This window comes from Lytechinus variegatus, chromosome 6 (assembly GCF_018143015.1).
Source record: "Lytechinus variegatus isolate NC3 chromosome 6, Lvar_3.0, whole genome shotgun sequence".
In the NCBI taxonomy this organism is placed as follows: domain Eukaryota; kingdom Metazoa; phylum Echinodermata; class Echinoidea; order Temnopleuroida; family Toxopneustidae; genus Lytechinus; species Lytechinus variegatus.
Genome location: NC_054745.1, coordinates 8298560 through 8318614, shown reverse-complemented (window position 1 = coordinate 8318614; position 20055 = coordinate 8298560). Strand labels below are relative to the sequence as shown.

Below are 20055 nucleotides of genomic sequence, written 5' to 3'. Positions count from 1 at the left end.
AAAAAATCAGTACAGAAAAGTATCACGTTTTGTATTCATTCAATTAAATTAGTTTGTAAGTTATTTTTATCACATACATAAAGAGCTGCATTGTGCTTGTAACGGAGTGTTATGGCTCAAAGGTCAATGTAAGTCTACTTGGCAATCCATGATAATTATGTAATATATATACATGTGGAGCGTTGTGGCCCAGTGGATTAGTCTCCGGACTCTGAAACAGAGGGTCGTGGGTTCGAATCCTAACCATGGCGTAATTTCTTTCAGCAAGAAATTGATCCACAATGTGCTGCACTCAACCCAGGTAAGGTAAATGGGTACCTGGCAGGAATTTATTCCTTGAAACGCGGTGCGCGTAACAGCTGCACTGCTAAAGCCAGTGTAATTATGCTGCGTATACTGTAGAGCGCTTAGAGACTTCTGACAAAGTGTTAGGCGCTATATATAAGCAAGTATAATTATTATTATTATACAAATGCAATTACTTTTTTGTTTCTAATAAGGATATGTATTTTTTCAAACATTCGGGGGCAACTGATTTCTTTCAATAGATATGAAAACACGACATAGCTGGCATTCCTGGTTGGTGTTTCATAAAGCTGTTCGTAAGATAAGAACGACTGGTGATTCTTTCTTTTGGTAATGGTATACACCATAGGCGATAGTTTAGCGCGTATGAAAGGATCACCAGTCGTTCTTAAAGTCGCTCTTAACTTACGAACAGCTTTATGAAACGGCCCCCTGGCAATACTCATATCGGCAATACAAACGTTTTGAAACTTTGTATTACATTCCATTTCTATTGGCGGATCTCTAGTTCTCAATTTTTCGCGATTTTCCTCCATCGTGTATGTTGGCTTTAATCGTCTCAATATCAGCATCACAATCTTGTTTTTTTTTTTTGCAATTTGAATGTGTTGCCCTCAGGTATAATAGATTGTTTGCTCGCAATCCACAAATACCAAAGTTGAAATTGTAATAGAATCAATCTATTTACTCCGTAATGAAAGATGCCATTCTAACAGACAAGATCAATTTCTCTTTGGATCACAACTCAAGTATCCGTGATTTAACGTCAAAGCTTCGTTACTGTTGTATTTTTTTTGCACGTAAGAGTAAAATTATGGTCCAATATTCCTTTCATCATATTCTCTATTGCAACCTTCTTATATTTTTTTCTCTTATCCCTTCCTTTTGTCACTTTTTACCTGGCTTTTCTTCTCTTAAACCTGTTTTACTCTTTCCCTTTTACTTCTTGTCTTCCATCTCCTTCCCAGTCTTCTTCTTTTTCTTGGGCTTCTCCTTAATTTTCTTCTTCTCCTCTTCCTCCTCCCTCTTTTCTTTTCTTTTCTCCTCCCTCTTTTCTTTATATTACCATCTTCCTCCTCCTTCTCAATCATCTTTTTCCTTCAAATTTGTCTTCTTCTGCTTTTATTTATTTTTTCTTCTTCTTTGTCTGCTTTCTCTGTTTCCCCTCCCCTTTCTTCCTCTTCTTCATCTACTTTTCCTCTTTCTTCTTTTTCTCCTCCTCCTTTTCCTTTTTCGACTTATCTCCTTCTTATCCTCCTCCTCCTTTTTCTTTTATTTATTCTTCCTGATCTTCTTCTTCGCCTTCTTATTTTTCTTCTTCTTCGTCTCTTTTCAGAATCAGTGTTAGATGTCAAATCATATTCCTACATTTTCCTATCTCATCTACATCGAATTACGATCGTAGTATTGGGTAGGAGTAATATACCTTTAGAATTCTCGAAGTATTTTGGTGTGTGAGATTTGTAGCTGGTCCCCGTAAGATAAAACTTAGCAATTGATCATGAAGATGATTTTTTTACGAGGGATCATTCGCATTAATCAATGCTATCAATCGTAAAAGTCAATCCCACGATCAATTTCCAAACTTTATGTTACAAGCGCCCTGGTTCACTTATACCTCAGAGATTTCTCTCCGATGCTGCCATCAACAATGTTCTTTATGGACGTCTTTGATTACCTTCTTACATCCACCCACGCTTAAAGGTCAAGTCCAGCCCCCCAAAAATGTTGATTTGAACCATTAGAGAAAAAATAATCAAGAATAACATTGAAAACTTCATCAAAATCAGATGTAAAATAAGAAAGTAATGACATTTTAAAGTTTCGCTAATTTTTCACAAAACAGTTCACTCACTATTTCTCTTTTTTTTAATTGTACAATATTTCCATTTTTACGGATTTGATAATAAGGACCAGTTTCACTGAACCATAAAATGTTAGATCAATTGTAATTCCCAATGTTCATGAAGGATAAAACTTATTTCACCTTCCAATGAGGAGAAAATTAAAATATTTCACATTTCATATAATAAAAATACAAAATAGTGAGTGAGTGACGTCATCAGTCTGCCAATTTGCATACCGACCAGGATGAGCAAAACTGTTTTGTGAAATAAAGCAAAACTTTAAAATGTCATAACTTTCCTTTTTTTACATCAGATTTTGATGAAATTTTCAATGTTTTGCTTGTTGGATTTTCTCCCTTTCTTCAAATTCTACCCAAAATTGTGGAGCGTTGTGGCCCAGTGGATTAGTCTTCGGACTTTGAAACAGAGGGTCGTGGGTTCGAATCCCAGCCATGGCGTAATTTCCTTCAGCAAGAAATTTATCCACATTGTGCTGCACTCGACCCAGGTGAGGTGAATGGGTACCCGGTAGGATTTTTCCTTGAACGCTTTAGCGCCTATTAATATGGCGGCTCAGCTACAGCCGGGGTAATAATATGATACCAATTATCAAAGCGCAGTAGAGTATATGCACATAGTAGCTGCGCTATATAAATGGACCTATTATTATTATTATTATTATTATAAATCAACTTTTTGTTGGGGTGGACTTGCTAGAGTCGCACAAACGAAAAACCTACCTCCAACCTACCGACGGTATATCGTTAGTAATAAAGTAATAGTTTTTGGTCCGTCTGGAGTCGGTATTACCAATGCGACACTACACTCTAAAAAGGTTTACCCAATATTAGGTAAAAAGATATCCAAAAAGTATTTTTTGTAAATTGTACGCAATGCTGCGTTGAAATGGCCCAATATGGGGTAAATAAAATACCCAGCAAACATGCATGCTCCCTTTCTACCCAAAGTTGGGTAAAAACTTTACTCAGTGAGCGTATTTAGCATCTACTTCACAGACTCGTTTTGCAACGTTCAGAATCTATTGAAAATGCCCGTCAAATTGCAATGGTCATTGCCAAAAGTTGATGGACCTGGTGGGTGTTTCATAAAGCTGTTCGTAAGTTAAGAGCGACTTTAAGAACGACTGGTGATCCTTTCTTGCGGTGAGATGTATATTGCATTGGCGATGGTTTAGCGCGTAAGAAAGGATCACCAGTCGTTCTTAAAGTCGCTCTTAACTTACGAACACCTTTATGAAACGGCACCCTGGACAGCACATCGCCTACTATTCGGACAGAAAAAATACAAATATGTCGTTTGTCAAAAGTCCACGTCGGCACTGCTGTATTAATTCACCGGCCCGTATTCTGAAGTAGGGTTTAAAGTTGTAGTTTAAGTATGGGAAGCCACAAGTATCAAATATTTTATTAAGTTGTATGTTTCTTATGTTTACTGTGCTCTTTCATGATTCATCGATGGTGAAGACAATCATCTATTCATACTTCCTACACAATTATGAATGATTTGAGAGCCAAATGAGCTGAAATATGATATCTTTACTGTAAGTGATTTATGTAACAAATGGCTATCCATACTTAAACCACAACTTAAACCTGGGTTTAAGTTAAACCCGACTTCAGAACTTTAAACCTGGGTTTAAGTTAAACCTTGGGCTCTCGACTTCAAAAAAAAGGGCCACCGATTTTTGACAAAAGTTGCTTTATTATGAAGGACTTTTGACAAAAGATTATCATCGTTATAGAAAGCATCTGCGAAGTGATAGCTAAAAATAATGCCTGGTTATAGGATGACAACATCCACCTTCCTTATACCATGGTCACATTTGCTCTACGGCGGCCGTACGGCGAGTCAAAAACAGCCGTTTTATCAATTTTGATTCAAACCACCTATATGTAGTTGGACAAAAAATGTTGAAACGGCTGTATTCGACTCGCCGTACGGCCGCCGTAGAACAAATGTGACCATGGCATTATCGACGTCTTTTATATCCTTTGTCCGTATGTCCACCCACGCTTGGCGTGCTTGGCTTAAATAAGAACTGATGTCTCGTGTCTGAGATTTTGTGGCGGTATTAGTTTGCCATCCTCATCAAAACAAGACCTGTGTCTTGGTGTTGTCTTACAATATGAATGCCTCAGTCACAATGATATGCCTGACGCTAAACCCATCGATGGTGCGTCATAGATGACAACGTAATAGCACTTGACGGTAAGCGGTCTGATTCGGTGGTATGACTGCGGCATTAGAAAAACTGATGTCGAATTAAATTGAATTTAATAACTTTATTGTCCATAATGGACTTTTTTTACACTGGTTTACACACATACAATGTTTACACACAGAACAAAACAAATGATGATGGAAACATGTCAACATGAGTAAAGAATTCCAACTCAGTTATACATGTACATGGTTCATGCAAAATTTACAGTACACAAGTATCTGAAATACAAATCAGGTATAAGAATAGTTCATATTCTAGAATGATCATGTTATACATGTATTTTAGCTAGCAAGATAATAATGGATGCAAGTGCAATTGTAATTGAAATAGAGAGTAAGTCAAATGCAAGAGTGGTGTGTCTGATTCTAAGAGAATCTCTAATATACATCAATAGTCAAAGCATCGTGATTATTTACAGTAAATTAAAAGAGTAGGGTACTAATTAATTACGGGCGAGACACAGACCTTCGGACTTGAGCGTTAAAGTGATGAATAGCATAGGGGACAAATGATTGTCTCAAATGGGTATTTATTGTGCATGGTGAACATAGATGAGCTTTGTCCCGCTAATAGACTGAAATAGTAGTGAAAGTAAAACGTTTGTCTTGGGGTGTGTTACACTATTTCATGCCCCAGTCACAACCAGCAACACAGAACCCAAACCTATAGATGGAATCTCATTGGTAGTAACGTAAAAGCACTTGTCGATGGCAGCATGATTCACCTGTATGACTGAAGCATAATAAGATGCCTCGTGTCTCAGATTTTGTCCCGCTAATAGATTGCCATCTTCGTCAAAGCAGAACGTGTGTCTTGGGGTTGTCTAACAATATCAAAACCGCTTTAGGGTGTGCTTTATGAAGCTGATTTTAAGGAGACTCCTATAGCGTGCATGCCGAAGAATCATTTCTAGGGGGCAACATGTTTATGTTACTTTAGATATGGATATAGTAAAACTAAACAAGTTTGAATCACACATTCGCACAAGCGTACTTAAGTTAACACATTGTGAACACTGGTATTGCACAGGTTACCATAGTGCGATATTAGCTTCACAGTTTCCAATTTGAGCATTTAGATATGGTGAATCACATATTGACATAGTCAATTGTGTTAACGCACTATATGATACCATGATCGTCTTGTAACAATGAAAATAAAATTTTCACACTATTTGAATACACTGTGTCTTCTTTTTACCAGGGTGAGCCATATTTTCACATAGGCGAAGTATAGGCCTACGTCACATTAAGAACACGTACACTGTACAGTAGTCCACACAACAGTGCCACATTGTCTTCACACTTTCACCACTATCAGTTTGTATAACATCTTTACATCGTCCACTGTGTGGCCACACTTATGTGGCACCATGTTATTTACTGTAGGGTTGGGTTTTCATACGTCCACACGTCCAGAAAATACATGGAAAGCTTTCCATACATCCATGGCGTCTTCGCCACAGCGGAGCCAAGACATCATTAGACTATGACTGTAGTTGGCACACATCAAAACACGTCCAGAAGATACACGGAAAGCTTTCCATACATCCATAGCGTCTCCACCGTGGAGATACCAGCCAAGACATCCATTAGAATATCATGACTACAGTTGGCACACATCAAAACACGTCCAGAAGATACACGGAAAGCTTTCCATACATCCATAGCGTCTTCACCACAGGAGATACCAGCCAAGACATCCATTAGACCATAGATGACACACATCAAAACACGTCGAGCAAATACAAGCAAAGCCTTAATGATATTGGTCCATCTCCGAACGGATCTCTTAATGGGATTGTCTTTTGGTCGATCCGTATATGTATTTATCTTCTTCGCCTAATGTATATCAAACACTCTGGATTCTCAGTCTCCTTCTTTAGTCCTCAACCTCAATGTTATCTGCCATTACCCTTCTATTTTGTTTATCTTATTTGGGGCCCGTTGCAGAAAGAGATGCAATCAATCGCAACTCTACGAATCACGCGCAACTAGATTTTCAACAAATCAACAGCGCGCATTTGGGACTTGCGATTGACAATGATTGATTTTTTCCTTGCCTTTAAACGAAACTGTTTCTACAACGGACCCCAGTTTCCTTCGTCGTCATCATCTTCTTCTTCGTTGCTCTTACTGTTCCCCTTCTTCTACGTTTCCCCCTTTCTTCTATCTTCGTCTCCTTGTTATTATCCTTCCTCCTCATCTTCTTTCATCATCATCGCATTCGTCTTGATGCTCTTTGTGATCTCCTTCCTTTACTTTCTATGTTTCTTTCACTCGCTTCTTGTATATTTTCATTGTTGTTCTTGTTCATCTTCTTATCTGTCTTTCTATCTTTAGTAGTTTTATGTCATTTATGATGTTCGCGCTTTCCATCTTTTTCTTTTTTTTATCACGCCCTTTCATCTTCATCCTGTAATTTCTCTGCATCCTCAAATTCCTTTTCCTCTTCTTCTTATTTTTTTTTTCTCTTTACGCACTTCTCGAACATGTCCTTAGGTAGGAAGTAATCTACCAATAGGGGTATGTCACACAGCTCAGGAAAGGGTCACCAGTTTAACTTAAAGTCATTCGTAGCAAACAGCTTTATGAAACACGCAACAGGTAGCAGTGGGGGGGGGGGGTAATTAACATAATCCAGAGTAATGCAATATTCGATTCATTCAGGTGCACACAGTGAAGTTCTTATAAACTATATCAGAAATTTATGGAAATTAGTATTTGACAACATCGGTATCCTCAATTATGATTTGTATGCGGCATCCATCTTGTGTTGACAGTTGACTAACTAACGCATCCATTATGATCTACACAGCCATGAGTAATTTGATTAACGTATTAACCTAATGAACAGTATGTCTTTCCGCGGCTATACAAATACAGTCCCACTTCTACATTTTCCTGTGGGCTGTTGAATAGACGTCGATTGTGGGGGTGCCTGGCCTGATAGGAAGGAGGGGTTGCCATGGCGACAGGGTGATGCAGTCGCGTATCAACTCGAGTTTCAACCCGAAACTCAATCGGGAAACATGAAAATGTCAAACAGAAACAAACAAGCAAACAAAAAGTTTCTCAATATGTTTGTCATTAATGGTATCTTTTCTGCATTACGATTTAGGGCAAGGGAAAACTGGTCGATGAACTGATGCATGCCATGGTTCCCTGACGCAGACTGGTGGTGAATTTAGTTTGTGGCTGTATTGACTGTGGGTACATCTCCAAGTTTACGCGTATTGCGTTACCAATTTAAAAAACATATTATCATTGATCGTGGCAAATCAATATCTCTGTAGATTTCTTGGTCATTCCTATTCGTCCTTTCTCCATTCTCTCTGCTCTCTGTCTCCCTCTCTCTCGCCCTTTCTTTACCTTTTTTCATATCTATTCTGTTTTGCTCCACCTCCCACTTTCTCTCTCTTTTTTTCTCTTTTCCTTCTTCTTCTCCTTCTTCTTTTTCTCCTTTTTTCTTTCTTTAATTTCACAATTCATTCCATGCTTTACCTACCCGGCCCTTTCAAAGGGCATCCACCTCGAAACTTTTCGCAAAGCAAGGACGATGCCTCCACGACTATCTCTCCCTCTCTCTTCCCCTCCCTCTTGTCCGACCCCCCTATGTTCAAGATATTCATTCCTCGCAAACTTCGAAAGTTTCCCGCCGTTTCCACAATCATCCATTATAAGCTTTCGCGAGGCAATGACCCTAGCTTCACGGCTTTTAGCCACACCAGTAGTGACATCGTAATACATCTTCATCCCATAAAATTATAATGGTGCGTAGCTGAAAGGTGTCGTCTATAACTCCCGGCTATAATTTTTTTTTCATCTCCGCCATGTTATAGTAGCGATCTAGGCACGTACATTTTCAGTATGTATCATAACACATTTGCAATGTACTAATAACTCCTACATGATGTGACCTTCTGGCGTATTAATGTTCGATGTGATATGTATCAATTAACCTTACTTTCTGTCGTTGCAAGGAGTGATGTTTATCTAAAAGCGCCCGACCCCTCCCCCAGCCCTTTCCCTTATGCATGTTATGTTCGGCTATATCAGAATTTACCAACTGTAGTCTATCATAAAATTCCGTTAGACCGTACACGCTCTATAAAAGTAGGGTTATATACTTGATATAACTACATTGGCACTTATTTCTTAGAGCTATTATCAGCCCCAATACTGTAAAGATTACCTTAAAAAAACATATCCAAAAGATGGATCAACTTTTTACCATGGAAGCAAATTTATTGCCTCGACCCCTCTATACACAAAACACAGACACGCACAAGCTACGATGTTATGGCACTTGTATCACCTTTAATTCCGAGAGATGATTAATACTCTTGCGATTAAAATTCTATTTTGGCTATAGTGTTTTTACAGTAGGAAAAATATTAGTAATCTTTTCTGATAATTCTTGGTATGTTATCTCGATATTATCTCTGATTATAATTCGCTCGAAAATGATAAACAATAAAACATCTCTTTGGTGCAATGTAGGGCTATTCAGAGGCGTCACCAGGGTAATTTGATGACGGTCAAGACGGCTGACTTATTCAATGAATTACGGAATTATTCGGTTACATGGATCATACTTCTTTCAGTAACTCCCTTGTACAGACCAGTCCCCCCGACTCCCCCGTCTTACAAAGAGATACGATTGATCCGATCAATCCTAACTATGGACAGCCAGCAACGTCAACATCTATTATGCATGTTTGTTCAAAATATTTTCTAGCTATGATGTATAAGCATGCATTCATTGTTTTCTTGAAAATTCACTGCCCTTGTCTTTGCATACAAGGGACATTGTGCAAATTTATCGTAGAAAAAATTATGACGCAGAGTTGCGATTGATCAGATCAATCGTAACTCTTTGTTAGACATGCAGGGTCCAGGTCTTTGGTAAGTCGTAAAATTGTGAGTTTATGAAGGGCAAGGGCTAACATTGCCTGCAGTCTACCGTGGCTATTTTAGTGCTGCTTTTATCAGTACCGCGGATATGGTATACAGTTACTGAATGCTTGTGCTACGAATTTTATTAGTGCGGGCCTTGTGCGGACCCAAAAAAAATCACGAGTTACTGAAAACGGTAATAATAGGCCTACCCCTTGTTTTCATGCTTTTCTTTATTTTCTCATCCCCCTCCCACCCTTTCACATTGTTTCCCCTTTACTCCCGGGGCGGTTGAACCCAGGCCTCCCCTCTGTCAAAGCGGCGACGAGTAGTGCTCCGTCCACTTGGCATTCTTGGTGTAGAATCTCTATTCTCTTTATATGATGTGGTTTGGGCATCCAGCGCCATGAATTGCTTTCATTTCCGGTCCTACACGCAAGTTCGACACATTTGGTTCGGTATGACTGATTAAATATTCAAGGTTTTTTGGAGAATTTGTCTTCCTACTCACGCGTTGCCCATAAATAGCAACAACCCCACACACGGCGATTTGTTCGTCTAAAGTAAAATCATTTCGCAGTCATCAACAGGTGTCAAGAAACTAATTAATGTTCATGTAAAGCAAATTTTCATATACGTATATATAATCATTACATCCGCTAGTCAAAGTATCACAAATTGATTAGTAAAACATTATATTCCAATTTTCGAAGAAAAAATATCAACATGGTGTATTGAGGGGTAAAGGAACAATCATGTACGACAGATGCAAACAAACAAATCAAAATAAATAATTAAAAATGACAGCCACCCCAAAACAAACAACTTGTCCCCCATAATGAATTTTGAGATTATCATTGACTTGAAAAAGCATATCCTATGCTTTAAATGGTAAATTAACTTTTCAGAATTGGTCATCAATAGCCACACATAGTTGTTTTATTGCATGCAGACGAAACTAAGCGAGATCTTTGAAAACAACAAAGAGAAAACAACATATGAAGTTCGGAGCTCACTCAGTTATGTATATGCTTACTTCGCAATCTCCGTGAAAATTTCAGGCAGTCGGCAAAAACTTGTATCCAAGAACATGTTGTATCTTGTGTAAATTTAAATTTTACGACTTGAAATTATTACAGCAATATAGAAAAAACACCCTTTCAGATAATTCATAAGTTTAGCTTTTGAATACCAAATTGCTTTTTATGGTTATTTCCAGAGGACCTTTCTAGGCGACTTATTTGGGTGACACGTCACTCATTTCTTTTGACGTCTCATGCTATGTACTTGTTTACAATTAATACCCTATATATATACCGGGAGTTAATTTACCAGTCGCTCACTCTATACTTAACCATTTCCATTTTTACACGACAATGTCCATACATCATCGATTGCAATGATGACCAAAATATATCAATTATCGGGCGATTCTATGCTAGAAAGATCAGCAATTTTCACAACAATTTTCAACCTGCTGTCCAAACGAAGAACTTCAATTTGTCATGTGGTAATATTAAAATACTACTGGGTAGACATGTAAAAAAACTGACAACCAACATAAATATGTTGTCCATAGGTGAATTAGAGCTTAAAATGTTGCGTGTCGTGCGGGACATTCCTGCGTTCCGTACGACACACAACATTTTCACCTATAATTTACCCATAATTATTTTTGTGTTGGTTATTAGTTTTTCACATGACTACCCACTATAGCTTTATCATTGAAAAATAGAGTATTCTATTGCTCAGGCATTCGGCTAGGAAACTAGAATCTGTTGTCAAAATGTCCCGTACGAAACGTATGGAATCGCCCCCATCTCAAAACCAAATGACATCAATTATCTCAAGACCAAAAGCTTCAGTCTTCTTGTACCACCTGTTGATGAGCTGCTGTACTACCTTAGCTCCACTTTTAAGATTTCACAAGCTTCTAAATGAATACCAGGTCCCCGTCTTACAAAGAGTTGCGATTGATCACATCAATCACAACTATGGACGGCCAGCAACGTCAACATCTATTATGCACGTTTGTTCAAAATATTTTCTATGATGTATATTCATGCATTCAGTGTTTTCTTGAAAATTCGCTGTGCTTCTCTTTTTTCGCAAAAGACATTGTGCAAATTTCCTGTAGAAAAACAAAATTGAAACTGATGGATTTCCATATAGTTACGATAAATTGGATCAATCGGTGCCCAGAACTGACGGTTACCCTATATGAAATAATCATATTCATATTGATGACAGAACCATGAGAACAACAAATATTTAACGTTTTAACAGTAAGAAAATAGTTATCAAAGAATAAATGGATAGATTACATGGATTATAAGTTAAAATGGAGGGCTAGCACGCCCGATTGAAATAAACATCGATGGAATTAATCATGATTTCTGAAATGAAACACAGGGCTTACATTAAGCAAAGGCCCTCGAAAGCTATGGCCTTGGATTCCCTAGTGACTGTCCTAAATGACCCCTCGTGTTTTCAAAGTTTGCTTTTATACATATAAATGTGCCATCTAGAATAACGGTCTTTCACTGAAAAATATCACAATTTAACGCATGGTAACAGCGATTTGAATATTCATTTCACTCACCCGGCAAGGAGGGCCGTTCCGCCTATTTCCTGGAGTAACTGGTCCCACTCCAGCTGGAGTTCCGAATCCGAAATATCGTCCATACTCGGCGAATGCTCGAACACAGTGCAATCCATTCTGACTCAACCTCAACCTTGCACGTCGGTTTTCTTTCCTCGCTCACTCCCCCTCCGCTCCGTGGGGCCCGCTCGGGTACTCTGCTACCTCAGTAAATACCCAAACCCAATTCAAAGTAATATCGCAAGTGTTCTCTTCGGTAATCGTTTTGTAACGCGTCAGGGGGAAAAAAGGGACAAGATTTTCAGCTCAAGTAAGTATACGTAATTGCGATTTCTCCTCAAGTAGATGTAATCATTTTACGAGACTGGTTGATGATTTACACGCGAATGGACTGGTTAGATATTGTGCAGTGTTTTCCTAATAGGCGCTATGCATGTGCGAGTTACTTCAAGCGCAAAATCTGAATGAGATATGAATGTATTCAAGTGTTGGACAGTGCGTGTGTTAATTTGGTCGCACACGCACACAATGTATAACCGTAACTCCGAAGCAACCACGTGATGGAGTACGCGTGTTTTTTTAATGGAGTGTTTTATGATGTACATCTGCGGGCGTAGCCTCTTTCAAAAGTAGACACACATGACATAAACATGATGCGATTGTTTTCGATCAAAGCATCTAACGTTATTTTATCTTGCCTGTAAGAAGCTTCTTTGACGAGCTACATTGGGAAGTTGGAATGTATTCGCTTTCCAGAATGAGGTTAGACGACACATTTTGGTTACCATATGGAATTACAACCAAGATATACACGATGATGACGCGTGTATACAATAGGTCATTTTGATTCACGCTTAGGAATTTCTATCGACCGTTAAATTATATGTGTAAAATCAAGATTAGACCTACTTCCTCGTATGGCGAACCCTTAAACCAACAGATAAATTTTCTCATTTAGAGGAAAATTGCGACATTTTTTTTTAGTTGAAAACCTATTTTGTTGTAGTTGCTGTTTTTGCAAGTCAATTTTCACAGTCAATATAAACTGTAGACCAAAATATGAAGATTATGCAAGGTAGCTTTGTATGTTTGTCATGGGTTTAATAGTGAATCTTGTTATCATTTCAACAACTTTGCTGCTTATCAATAAATATTGCAGATGGTTTGTCGAGACGATGTTGTTGTTTTTATGGGAACGGTACTTAAGCGTCCACAGTTGAGAGGACACAAAATTGATCTTATTCTAAAACAGACTTTTTTTTCAAATGCCAGGACATACCATTTTAAAGTTTCGTGATTATGTGATTGCTTTAAAGGTAATGAGAGTAAACAAAACTCTACCCGACATTCTTTAGGTACTGTCAAGGATAACATGGTGATATTGGCATAGTCCTGCATTTATTTATATATAGCCACCCATAGGTCTACAGTAGGCTTATGTGTCGACTACTGCAGTGAAGGTGGTGTGTGGGGGAGGAGAGTTGGCATGTGTGGGATGTGTCTAGTGTGGTGCGAGTGTGAATCCTGGTATGAATGTTGATGATTTGTTTTAATACTTCTTTTCAATTTCCTCTTCTCTTGTATCAATATGATTTGCAGGTTCTTTTCTTTCTGTATCCTATTTCGCGAGTAATTAAACGTTCATATGCAGATTTATGTATGCACGGTATGTGCATGTATGTGTGGGTGTTAAGGTGTGTGTGTGTGTATAATTATGTAAAGTTATGTTGAAGCTTGATGTAAAATGAGATGCAATGATAGTATGTTGATTTCTGCTTTCCTGCAAATCATTCAGTTATTAAATATTAACTATTGTTAGAATACATAGAGGGTTGGGGCTCAGTTTAGTTAGTTAACTTTGTTTTTAGATATAAAAGTTTATTTTTAAGCAATATCATTCCGTCCTTACTTGCTTCAGTGTTTGGTAAATATATTTACATATATATATGTATGTATATATATATATATATATATATATATATATATATATATTGTAAAGAAATGGATGAAGAGAACAATGGTAGGCGTAGCTTAAATCAAGGTTCCCCAGAGCTATATATATATATATATATATATATACATATATATATATATATATATATATATATATATATATACGTATATATATATTGCATATCCTTCTTGATATAAAATGAAGATTTGTATTTATCAGAAGTTTATGTAATCCATTTGAATGAAATCCTTAATAAAAACATGTTGAAAAAAGGTGTGTGAGTGTGTGCGTGTGTGTATTTAATGGGAAAGGTGGGGTAGAGAGGGGCGTGTGTAGGCATGTCAGTGTGTGATAGTACACTGTAAAAAATGAAGTACTAATTTACCGCTTACAGTGCTTGTATAGTGACTGCATTACGAGTGCAGATTGTAGTTCAAATTCAGACTTGAAAATCAGCACTCGTAGTGCAGTCACTATACAAACACTATAAGGGCTAGATTAACACTTAATTTTTTTTTTACAGAGAATAGTGTTTATTTTTTTCGCATACATTCGTTATTCCGAAGCTTCGTTATTCCGAAGGTTCGGATACTCCGAAGGTTCGTCATTCCGAAGGTTCGTTAGCCCGAAAACGTAATGATAACGAACCTTATTTCGTTTTCGGACTAACGAACCTTCGGAATAACAAACCTTATTTCGTTTTCGGATTAACGAACCTTCGGAACAACGAACCTTATTTCGTTTTCGGACTAACGAACCTTCGGAACATCGAACCTTATTTCGTTTTCGGTTTATCGAACCTTCGGAATAACACCACAAATGTTCGGATTAACGAACCCTTTTACGTTTTCGGATTAACGAACATCGAGTTATAGGCAATTTACGTGTTTCGGAATTACGAACCTTCGGAATTACGAAGTGTAACCATTTTTTTATGTCTGGATGGAAACAAGCACAATCATACTCACATACATCCACGTTCTATAAAAATAAGTAGCGCATTTTCTTTGATATTTTCGGTTACATTATGGCAAATTTTGGTTAATGCATTTGTCATAACTGATGAATTATTTTTCTTTTTGTATATTTAACCGTTGTATGTATTTTTTTGTAAAACGAAGAGAGAACTATTCTAGCTTTTATGCGCTAAAATAAATGACCATCATAGTTATTGATATTATCATTTTTTTTTATTATTATTGTCATTATCATCATCATTATTATTATTTTGTTGTTGCTGTTAACTATTACTACTATTATCATCATCATCACTATAATTATATAGGGCCAACGACCAATACTTATTGTTAGAAAAAAAGGAAAGATGGATAAACATAGAGAGAGATGGAGAGGGGGGTTGGAACGACTTGGACAACTGAGTAGTGACTGATGGCATATGATAATGACGCCGTGGTTTCACCTTTCCATTAAGGATTCATGGAAAACAAGACGGCTTCAATGTAATTCATGATGATGATGTTTCCGGTTTAGCGGAAGTTGCGCTGAAATTTCATCCTGCTTCTACCAGCTAGTCTTGACACTTCAGACTGTTCTGTTTCCATATATTTTTTAGCATTTCAAACGACTCAATAAGAAAATTTTCGAATCCATATTTCGAAGATATCATATTTAACTTTGCTTCATCTTGTTAAAAGGGTCATAATATGGATTTTTCAGGACTGACCTGTGGACTAGTACACTCTCTAAATAGAATGCATGGCAGCGTCTGGTTTTCAAAAGCTCCGCCTAAGTAAATACACCATTTTCTAGTTTTATAAAGTACCTACGAAAAAAGAAAAATCCATAAAACATAAATGAATTAAGGAATGAAGACAGATAAAGCAACAATATTCTTTAATTGGAACAATGCGGTAATAAGAATTGCCGATTACAATATTAATATGTCGAGGTAAATGAATTTTACCTTTGCATTTTTTTTCGTTCTATTCTTTGTTCTCAGTTGCAGAATAGTAAGATAATGAGAGTAATTGTTTATTATCATCATTTGAATCAACAAAATAATAAAGTTTATAAAATGTTAATTATTAAAATGTCATATTTGTAAGCTCTGGAGCCCGTTTCAGAAAGAGTCTGTAATCAAACAAACCTAGCTGCCAGCCAAATGAGATGCGCGCATTTGGGACATGTGTTCAATTCACTGATGAGACGTCTTTCATTTGTAGCCTTATAATTTACATAATCTTTCATTATCAACCTACCATGACAAGATTAAAACAAATTCCTTCATTAATGTCAACTGAAATTTGAAAACGGATAATTTCTCGTATTTCTTGTACGGAGACTTTTAACATCACTCTCATTTTTTCTATATCATGTTCATTATCATCCATCTTCAACCAACGAAATGTATAACCCAACAGTGGATTGTTATAATACACGTATATTGCTGCGGTTTCAACGTCTTCTCGTCTGAAGACCTGAATGATATGAAACGTAGATGGCGATATCAACATGAGTAAAAACCAAATGGATTGAGCACAGAGAAAATCGAGAATGGAGAGCGGTTCCATGACATTTGCTCCGGCTACAATTGCTCCGTTGTAAATACAAACTAACTAAAGGAATGACAAACTCCAACCTTGGATTTGACAATATACATGCTATATCCTATCCTAACACTAACACTTAACCTACCATAAAACCCTACTGCAACCCCAACCCCATATCTTAGAAAAAAATTAAATCCCAGAACAATTGTCACCTGGATGGCATCATAATCTAATAATATCCATAACTCTCTATCTCTCTCTTTCTCTATAATGCACTCTCAAAAGATCTAAATCCCACTCCAAAACGTCTGATGGTCCCTCGTGTCACTCTGAGAGGAGTATGATTAGGGACCAGACTAACTCTTTTGCATTTAGACTTGAGTGAACATGGTGAAGAAGCTGTTTGTGAGGATACAAGCTTCCTTAAATATTTGGACCCATGAAGATACGTGGGGGTAGGGGCACAGTGGCAATATTGACTTCTTTTCTCATCTTCTATTTTTCTCGTCTATCCTCTATGATCTCATTCTCCCCCGTACCTTCTCTCTCTTTTCTTCTCGTACAGTTGTGCAATGCATATTTTCACAGTTATGATCGTTTGTTAAATGTATTATTTATGCCATTGTTTGTTGTATTCATGTTTGTTAATTTATGCCCGAAAGCGGATTTTGTGTATTCTTATGCATGACAATAAATTATCTTGAATCTTTAATCATGTAAAATGATATCGCATTAGAGAAAAGAAAAAACATCGGAATCTGATGACTTTAACCGGTAACCCATGTATTCAAACCACTTTTGCACGTTCAGCACTTACATGACTTATTTCAAGTTTACCTGAGTGCCCGGTTTCTCCGAACTTTCCCAATGCTAAATCATGCGATATAACCACATAGCCAACTCACCTTTGCTATCATTGTGTACAGGAGTCATGCTCAGTCGGGTTTTGAGAAAACGACCCCTAAAATACCTGTAGCGAAAGGTGTACATACCAATTACAAAGGGATTGTTCTCTTGCATGACTGCAGATTAAATTTGCAAATAACAGAGTTCAGTTCTCTTATTGTTTGATTCGATTCTCCTGTTGAGAAAGCGTGGGAATTAGAATACGGAGGTTTGGTTCATTGGGGGTAGTTTTAGACATAATTAAGAAGAGTTAAGTCCAAAATGCCACGTTTTAAAGAATGATTAATATCAAAGCTAAAACATTATTGATAACCGAATTTGCATATATAAATTTCCGATTTTCTATCACTAGGGTCCTTAATTTGGAGGGAATTTATAAAGAATTATACTAGACGGTGGCTATATACCCCCCCCCCCAAAAAAAAAAAAATGCTTCTGTAGCAGATGAGTCGGCCTAATGGGGTTTTTCTTCGGGGAGGGGGTTGATATCAAGTGCTGGCTCGCCAGCCAGCATATAGCGCAGTAAAATGTAGGTAAATTGAAATAAGGTTCTGTCGGCATATTTTTTTTTGGGGGGGGGGGTCAAATTAAAATAAGAAAATAAAGTTTGGAGGTTTGATTACTGTCAAGTAACAATATCTCAAATTCAAGATATATCTGTCCTATGGCACACCATCCCCACATTTTCCATTCTCTCTTCAAGATTCATTCAAGATTTAAGAAGTTTATTTTCATTTCCATGACAAATATAAATCAAATGCAGATACAAATTAAAGTATGAGTTCAAGATCAATTTTACCTCGGCATAATCTTAAAATAAAAGCTTTTATAAAATACTACAAGGCTCAATAATACTACTGGACCGCTAAATTTATTTCATAGCTTTACATTTTTTAAGATGTTTGTGTTCCTTAATCATTTCTGATTTTTAGAAGTACCAATGAAATCTTTTACCAATAATGTTTGCATCTCCATACATAGGAATAAACGAAGTAAAGATCTTGCAAATCCATCTATTTAAGTAGCCAAATTCCTGGGTTTGTAAACATCTATAGTCAGGCCTGAGTGCGTGTGCCATTCATAGGCTAAAGAACTTTACAAAAGAGACTTTACAATAACCACTACAATAACCAAATAAACTTTACAATAACCACGTGTTTATTCAAGTTACACAACAAAGGGGGAACAGGGGTTTTTTGCCTCTTATGATTCGAGATTGGTGGGTATACACGTAATGTGTGCAATGAATAGGTCACGTATTTAGATTATGGTGTACAATGTATGCGTCGGTTTACAAAGGTGGTAGAATTGATTTTACGTCTATCATATGAAGAGAATAACTTCCTCATGGACATTATTTACCATTGAAATATACCATTGTCTAGTTTTAATCTAAAGGTGTGCAGTCAAGGCGTTTTCATTATTGTTTTTCTGCTGTAGATAATTATATGCATCTTTAAATTCTTTCTCCGAATGTAGCATAGTTTGAAAATGACCAACAGTTATCATGCCGTTGTTAGATGGCGTCTAAACTTAATATAAATATTCTATCAGTGTAACAAATTACTGACAGGATTTTTTTTTCTTGCTGAATCATTTTTATTTGATTTTATTCCTCAGTGTGGAGCTGTCACTTCCCAGGACCAAAATCCAATTGAAACCAGTTGGATTTCCAACTGGTTTCAATTGGTTTCAATTGGTTTCAACTGGTTTCAATTGGTTTTAACTGGAATTAAGCAATTTCCAGTTGAAACCAATTGAAACCAGTTAGGCAACTGGAAATCCTAACTGGAACCAGTTGGGCAACTGGAAATCCTAACTGGAACCAGTTGGGTAACTGGAAATGACTTCCAACTGGAAATGATTTCTAACTGGAACCAGTTGGGTAACGGGAAATCCTAACTGGAACCAGTTGAGCAACTGGAGATGACTTCTAACTGGAAATGAATTCTAACTGGAACCAGTTGGGTAACTGGAAATCCTAACTGGAACCAGTTGGGCAACTGGAAATCCTAACTGGAACCAGTTGGGTAACTGGAAATGATTTCTAACTGGAACCAGTTGGGTAACTGGAAATCCTAACTGGAACCAGTTGGGCAACTGGGGATGACTTCTAACTGGAAAGATGGGTAACTGGAAATGAACTCTAATTGGAACCAGTTGGTAACTGGAAATCCTAACTGGATCCAGTTGGGTAACTGGAAATGATTTCCAATTGGAAATTTTCCAGTAACCCAACTGGATCCAATTGAAACCAGTTAATTTGCATATTTTTTGCCAGTGTGCACTTATTAATGTTTTATCAGATTTATCCTAATTTACATTGTATCTATTGATTTTTTTTCAATTTGAAGTACCACACTTTTTTCAGATAAGTTTTTAGAATACTTAGCAGTGAAAACCATGTTCATAAATGTTAAAGATTATAATTAGAACAGATTAAAAGATAATTAGTACACCACTAACTGTTACCGAATTACATCAAATGAAAATACATATATTTGAAGATCTTCCATATACATGTATACATGAAAGTCTGTGTTTTATCAATGCCCTTTACATTGGTATTAACAGACATATAACACTGCTTCTGTGTTGGCATGAGCAATATTTATAGTGCAAATGTTAATTAATTTGTAACTAATTAAGTTCATTCCAACTGGAAGTTCCAATTGGATCCAGTTGGAAACCAATTGGTTTCAACTGGTTCCAGTTGAAACCAGTTGCCTCGATCCAATTGGTTTCAACTGGAACCAATTGAAACCAGTTGCCTCCAATTGGATTCAA

General features: G+C 37.0%; 1 protein-coding gene across 1 annotated transcript in view; it reads right to left on the bottom strand.

Moving 5' to 3' along the window:
- LOC121416782 (EF-hand calcium-binding domain-containing protein 4B-like) overlaps positions 1–12014 on the bottom strand; it is a 90800-nt gene extending 78786 nt beyond the window's left edge. The window contains exon 1 of the mRNA XM_041610257.1: positions 11899–12014. Within this exon, the coding sequence (XP_041466191.1) occupies positions 11899–12014 (116 nt within the window). The remainder of the gene's footprint in view (positions 1–11898) is intronic.
- Between the last annotated feature and the right edge of the window lie 8041 nt (positions 12015–20055).